This window comes from Aureococcus anophagefferens (assembly GCF_000186865.1).
Source record: "Aureococcus anophagefferens unplaced genomic scaffold AURANscaffold_18, whole genome shotgun sequence".
Classification (NCBI taxonomy): Eukaryota; class Pelagophyceae; order Pelagomonadales; family Pelagomonadaceae; genus Aureococcus; species Aureococcus anophagefferens.
In genome coordinates, this window is record NW_008705578.1 from 800,325 (window position 1) to 806,991 (window position 6,667).

Consider the following 6,667-nt stretch of genomic DNA (forward strand, 5'->3'; position numbering starts at 1 on the left):
ACCTCGGCGCCTCTCCGCGAGTCGCGCCACGCGAGGGACCGGCACCACACGATCAGATTGCAGCGCTCGCCGGAGACGATCGTGTCCGAGCCGTGGCGGCGGCTGCCGAGGTGGACCACGCACCCGCCGATGCGATGCGCGAAGGTGTGGCTGTGCTTCCGGTGGTCCGGGCGGCCGAGCTCGCCGCAGAAGACCAGCCCGGAGCCCTCGAAGCCGCGGCGCCCGAGGCAGCAGTTGAACGTCACGTCCGAGTCGTCCGTGTGCGGCGCGAGGTGCTTGTCGCCGCCCGCCGCGTCGTAGCGCACGACGAAGCTGTGGTGCGCGTCGAAGTCCGCCGCCGGGTCGCCGCCGGCGCGGCCGCCGTAGAGCGCGGACGCGAGGGGTTGCAATACGAAACGCTGGAGCGTCGTGATCAGGTGCTCGAAGCCGACGTCGTTGACGACGACGCCGTACTTGTTCATGGAGTTGGGCCGGCTCACGGGCAGCCCCGTGGCCTCGAAGGCGTCGACGTCCGCGAGGAGCGCGGCCGCGAAGGACTCCTCGAACAGGTCGACGGCGAAGAGCTCCGCGTCGAGGGGCTCGCAGAGCTCACGAAGTGGAGTTTTGGCGGAGGAGTCGCTCCCCGCGGCACGCAACTGCTCCGCCTCGAGGAGCGCGGCGACGAGCGCCGGCGGCAGCGCGCCGCGCGGCAACGCGCCCGACTCGAGCGCCGCGCGCAGGCCGTCCGCGCGGAAGGCGGTTTGTGCGGTTGAAGGCAGGAGTTTTGCCAGCCCGAGGGAAGCAAATTTGTCGATCACGCCGAGCCGCCCGGCGTGCACGGCCGCGCTCATGGCGAAGAACGGGTGCGCGCCCGGCTCGAGCGCGTCCGCTAGTGCGGTCAAGACCGTGCCCAGCTCGAAGGGGGAGGAGCTTTTTTTGAGCAGAAACTTGTAGAACTCGACGCCGCAGCGCCGCATGGCCACGGGGTCGCCGCGGTCCGACAGGGCCACGCCCGTGAAGAGCCACGACAGCGCGTAGGTCCGGCAGCGGATCTTGGGCGGGGATGAGAGGTAGGGGGCGTTGAAGACGAGCCGGAACGCGAGCGGGTGGCCGGCGTAGGGGCCTGCGCGTGCTACTATCAACGCGTCGACCGCGAAGGGTGCAGCTGGGGGGGTTTGGCTGCGGCGTCTGGCCACCGCGTCGGCTCCCGCGTTGACGGACACGCAGGGTTGCGGGGGGGTGAGCGCGACGAGCCGGGCTTTGAGGGGTGAGCTTGGTTGTGTTGCGGAGGAGGAGACGGAGTGGACCGCCGCGGTTAGTGCTTTGAGGAGCTGCGCGTCGACGGAGGAGGAGTGGTTTTCCGCCGCCGCGTAAAAGGGCTCGGCGATGGCCGCCACGACGCCGCGCACGGCGGCGTCCGACGGCAGCATGCTCCGCAGCTGCTTCATCGCCGCGATGCGCGCCATGACCAGGCGCGCGTCGAGCTGCGCTGCCATAGTCGTCCTTGTTTTACGGGGCTGCCATCGTGTCAAATGGTGCACCTTGAAGACATTGAACTTCAAGCCTTCCGGGAATGGCGGGCTGCTTTGCTGCTCCATAACGCCATGGGCGCCAGCGCGAGCGTGGACCAGTTGCAGGTCATATACAGCGATGTGGAGCGCGCCGTGCCGCGGACTCCACGAGGGAGCCGCGACGTCGAGCATTGCGATCGAGATGGACTCACGGACGTGATCTCCCGCGCGGAGCAGGACGTCAAAGCGTTCTACGATGCGGCGTGGGAAAGCTGCGCGGCGGACGATCTGCTCGTGGCGACCGCGGCGCTTCAGGATGAGTTCTCGCCCGCGGACCCGCCGCGGTGCGCGCTCCCCGAGGGGGCGACCGTCGAGGAGCTCATTGCGCTGGCCAGCGTGCGCGCCGAGGCGATGCACGCGGCGCTCGAGCAGCCCGTCAAGGAGTCCGGCGGCGCCTACTACCAGGGCCCGCGCAAGGGAGAGGACCGCATCAAGGAGAAGGCCGAGGACGACTACGGCGGCGACGTCGCGCGAGTCGTCGACGTCGAGCGCGCGACCGGCGTCTACGGCACGGCGAACGACTTCAACGCGGCGATCTCGAAGCTACGCGCCGCGGCGCGCGGCGAGGAGCTGAGAATTCTACGGTGCAAAGACAATCTGCGGGGCGGGACGTCGGGCTACCGCGACGTCAAGCTCAACGTGGATGTGGACGGCTTCGTCGGCGAGCTGCAGCTCACGTTCCAGAGCATCAAGGAGATCAAGGACTCGGGCGCGCATCAGGTCTACGAAGTCAGTCGGGTCCTCGCGGCGAGCGGCGACGACGACGCGCTCGCGCGGGCCCTCGACGGCCCGGACCTCGAGAGCGAGCAGATGCTGACGCTGTCGCGCGCGGACGGGGGGAGCGTCATGGACGCCTGCGGCTCCGTCGCGCTTTTGGAGGCGGCGCTGGCGAAGGCGCTGCCGCCCGGATGCTGCGTCGCCAACGTCTACCTCTGGCGGAGCCGCGCGCGCGTGCGGCTCGGCATCGACGACGTCGCGGCCATGGCGGCGCTGCGCGACGAGATCCTTCTGGGGAGCGGCTTTGAGGAGAAGCTGAACGGGGCGTTGCCGCGCTGGCGCCGCCCTGCGACGGATGCAGAGTTGCCTGGGCTTGGCTTCGAGAAGCTCGTGACGACATCCGGCCGCGAGTTCTACGTCCACGAGACCGAGGCCCAGTTCGAGCGGCCGACGGTCCCTGTGCCAGCGAGCCGGCGGCTGGCGACGGACGAGGAGCTACCAGGACCCGGGTATGAGGAACTCGCGGCCGCCCAGTTTGAGCGGCCGACGGTCCGTGTGCCAGCGACAAGGCGGTTGGTGACAGACGAAGAGCTGCCTAAATACGGCTTTGCGAGGTTTGCGACGTCATCCGGCCGCGAGTTCTACGTAGGCAGCGAGTTCTCGAAGAAGGCGTCGGGCAACATTCGACAGGGACCCGTCGCTCACGGGTGGATCATGTACGAGGACGAGGAGGGACGAGCCTACTACCACCACGCCGACAGCGGCAAGACGACGAGGGACAAGCCACCCGGTTGTATCGCCAACGTCGAGAACGAGGCCCAGTTCGCGCGGCCGACGGTCCCGGTGCCGGCGAGCAGGCGGCCGGCGACGGACGAGGAGCTACCAGGACTCGGTTTTGAGAGGCTCGTGGCAGCCTCCAAGTTCGAGGTCTACATGCGCAAGAAGGCGTCGAGCGAGCGACCTCGACGGATCGGACCCGTCGCTCCGGGCTGGATCATGTACGAGGACGAGGAGGGACGAGCCTACTACCACCACGCCGACAGCGGCAAGACGACGATGGACAAGCCACCCGGTTGCATCGCCAACGTCGAGAACGAGACGCAGTTCGCGCGGCCGACGGTCCCGGTGCAAGCGAGCAGGCGGCCGGCGACGGACGAGGAGCTGCCAGGACTCGGTTTTGAGAAGCTCGTGGCAGATGGCAGATATGATGTCTACGTGCCCGCGAACGAGGCCCAGTTCAAGCGGAGCGATAACGGCCTCGCCGGCTCGCTCGGCGAGGAGCCCACGAGCGTTCACGTCGGCGTCCGTTGCGACGGCTGCGACATGGACCCCATCCGCGGCCTCCGCTTCAAGTGCACCGTGCGCCCAAACTACGACCTCTGCGGCCGCTGCGACCAGCGGGACACCGAGACGCACCCGAAGCTCAAGATGCCAGCGAGCAGGCGACTGGCGACGGACGAGGAGCTGCAAGGGCTCGGCTACGAGAAGGACGACCTCGTCGATGGCCGGGAGTTCTACCGCGACGCGAAGCAGGAGCTATGGGAGCGACCGCTCGTCACCGGGGACGTCGTGCCGCTCCGCTGCGACCGCGGCGCCTTTCTCGAGTGCTACGCGAGCAGCATGATGCGCTTTACCAAGCTCACGCGGCACCAGCGCGAGAAGCTCGGCGACGTGCGCGCGGCCCAGTACGCGCTGCTCCTGGCGCCCGCGGGCGGCGGCAAGACGTTCGTGGCGATCCAGCGCGCGCACGAGGTCCTCCACGCGAACCAGATGGTGCTCTTTGTCTCGAAGAACTGCGCGCTGGCGCTCTTCGTGGTCAAGTGGCTCGTCGTCGCGTCCCGGACGTCGGCGCAGCGCGTCGCCGACCGCGTCCGCGTGCTCGTCGCGCCCTTTGAGCGCGGCCCGCTCGAGATCCGCGTCGAAGAGGCGGACGGGCGGCAGCGCCTGGCCATCGGCGGCCGCGTCGAGGAGGCGGAGCGCTACGGCCTCGCGGTCGTGGACGAGGCGCACCACCTCGCCGGCGACGTCGGCGCGCGCGAGGCGGTTCGCGGCGTTTCCGCCCACCGCTTCCTCTTCCTCGGCGACGCCTCGCAGGCGACGTCGGCCATGGATGGGGCCGGGCTGGTGCGATCGATCGCGAACGTGCCCGAGTCGGCCGAGGTCGCGACGGTCGCGCTCGAGGAGGTCGTCCGCTCGACGAAGCGCATCGTCGCGGGCGCCGCGGCCTTCCAGCTCGAGGCCGGGAGAAAGGCGGCGACGCGGGGCCACTCGGCGTCCGACGGCCCGCCGCTCGAGGCGCGGCTCTTCGACGGCGACGACGTCGAGCGCTACGCGCAGGAGGTGGACGCGGCGATCGAGTCCGTCCGACGCCAGCTCCACGGCATGGACCTCGACGACCGCGTCGCGGTCGTCTGCCCCGACGCCGACTTTTGCGAGGAGCTTCGTGTGGCGCTCGCCAAGCGGCTCGCGCGGAGCTTCGAGATCGTCGACGCGGCGACGGCGAGCGCGACGCTGCCGCGCGGCCGCGACGAGTGCGAGGGGTCGCCGGCGTGGCTCGTCGTCGACACCGTCGACAACATCGACGGCCTCGAGCGGCTCGTCGTCGTCTGCGCCGGGCTGGACCACGCCATCTCCGTCGACGACGCGACGGCCCTCGAGACGCGGTCGCGGCTGTACCGGGCGATGACGCGCGCGCAGCTGGCCGTCGCGGTGGTGAACCACCGCGTGCCCGGCGGCTGGCTCGAGTTCCTCGGGCGGCTGGAGCTGGGTGGGGCCTTCGACGAGGAGCGCGCGAAGCGCGACCGCGCGGAGACGGCGGCGGACGACGTCGTCGCGTCGTGCGCGGCGGACGAGGGCGGCGACGGCGTTCGCGAGGTGCCCGACGCCGGCGGCGACGGCGTTCGCGCGGTGCCCGACGCCGGCGGCAAGGGTGCGGTCTTGGAGCGAGAAGAGGACTCGAGCGCGGCGGAGCGACCGGCGGTCGGCGACGGCGGTGGGGACGTCGCGGAGACGGTCGAGCGGGAGAGCCCCGCGGCGGCGGCGCCAAAGGTGAGCCAGTCGATCTGGGACACGAGCAGCTGCGTGTCCGTGGATGCCGAGGAGCTGCGATTCATGCCGTTTTCCATGGTCGTGGACCTCTCAAAGCTGGCCGAGCTCGCGACGCTGGCCGGGCATTCGCGGACGGTGTGGCGCGGCGTCTTCTCTGCTGTTTTTTTGTGTTATCTTTCTGGCTTTTAGGTCCGGGGCGTCGCCGTCTTCCCCGACGGCCGGCGCGTCGTCTCCGGGTCGTGGGACATCAAGGTCTGGGACGCGGCCACGGGCGAGTGCGTCGCGACGCTGGATGGGCTTTCGAGGGCGGTGTGGCGCGGCGTCTTCTCTGCTGTTTTTCTTGTGTGTGTGTGATCTCTCTTGGCTTTTAGGTCAACTGCGTCGCCGTCTTCCCCGACGGCCGGCGCGTCGTCTCCGGGTCGGGCGACAAGACGGTCAAGGTCTGGGACGCGGCCACGGGCGAGTGCGTCGCGACGCTGGCCGGGCATTCGGATGAGGTGTGGCGCGGCGTCTTCTCTGCTGTTTTTCTTGTGTGTGATCTTTCTGGCTTTTAGGTCTGGTGCGTCGCCGTCTTCCCCGACGGCCGGCGCGTCGTCTCCGGGTCGCACGACAAGACGGTCAAGGTGTGGGACGCGGCCACGGGCGAGTGCGTCGCGACGCTGGCCGGGCATTCGGATCTGGTGTGGCGCGGCGTCTTTTCTTGTTTTTCTTGTGTGTGTGTGATCTTTCTGGCTTTTAGGTTAACGGCGTCGCTGTCTTCCCCGACGGCCGGCGCGTCGTCTCCGGGTCGAGCGACAAGACGGTCAAGGTGTGGGACGTGGCCACGGGCGAGTGCGTCGCGACGCTGGCCGAGCATTCGAATTACGTGTGATGCGGCGTCTTTTCTTGTTTTCGTGTGTGTGTGTGATCTTCCCTGTCTTTTAGGTCTGGAGCGTCGCCGTCTTCCCCGACGGCCGGCGCGTCGTCTCCGGGTCGTGGGACAACATGGTCAAGGTGTGGGACGCGGCCACGGGCGAGTGCGTCGCGACGCTGGCCGGGCATTCGGGGAACGTGTGGCGCGGCGTCTTCTCTACTGTTTTCTTGTGTGTTATTTTTTGTCTTTCAGGTCATCGGCGTCGCCGTCTTCCCCGACGGCCGGCGCGTCGTCTCCGGGTCGGTCGACCAAACGGTCAAGGTCTGGGACGCGGCCACGGGCGAGTGCGTCGCGACGCTGGAAGGGCATCGGGGGCCGGTGTGGCGCGGCGTCTTCTCTGCTGTTTTTCTTGTTGTGTGTTATCTTCCTGGCTTTTAGGTCCGGTGCGTCGCCGTCTTCCCGGACGGCCGGCGCGTCGTCTCCGGGTCGGAGGACCACA

General features: G+C 69.0%; 2 protein-coding genes across 2 annotated transcripts in view; one reads left to right on the top strand and one right to left on the bottom strand.

Annotated features, from left to right (window-relative positions):
• Nucleotides 1–1,475, bottom strand: part of AURANDRAFT_66003 (hypothetical protein) — a gene marked incomplete at both ends in the record, with an annotated part of 2,007 nt that extends 532 nt beyond the window's left edge. Inside the window, one exon of the mRNA XM_009041029.1 lies at nt 3–1,475. Within this exon, the coding sequence (XP_009039277.1) occupies nt 3–1,475 (1,473 nt within the window). The remainder of the gene's footprint in view (nt 1–2) is intronic.
• A 4,086-nt stretch (nt 1,476–5,561) lies between these two features.
• AURANDRAFT_29985 (hypothetical protein) lies at nt 5,562–6,606 on the top strand (the record flags this gene model as incomplete). Its single annotated transcript, XM_009041028.1, has 6 exons — nt 5,562–5,624; nt 5,687–5,812; nt 5,870–5,995; nt 6,055–6,180; nt 6,240–6,365; nt 6,421–6,606. Coding segments are annotated over 6 exons (753 nt in total), but the record flags the coding sequence as incomplete, so codon positions are not given.
• Between the last annotated feature and the right edge of the window lie 61 nt (nt 6,607–6,667).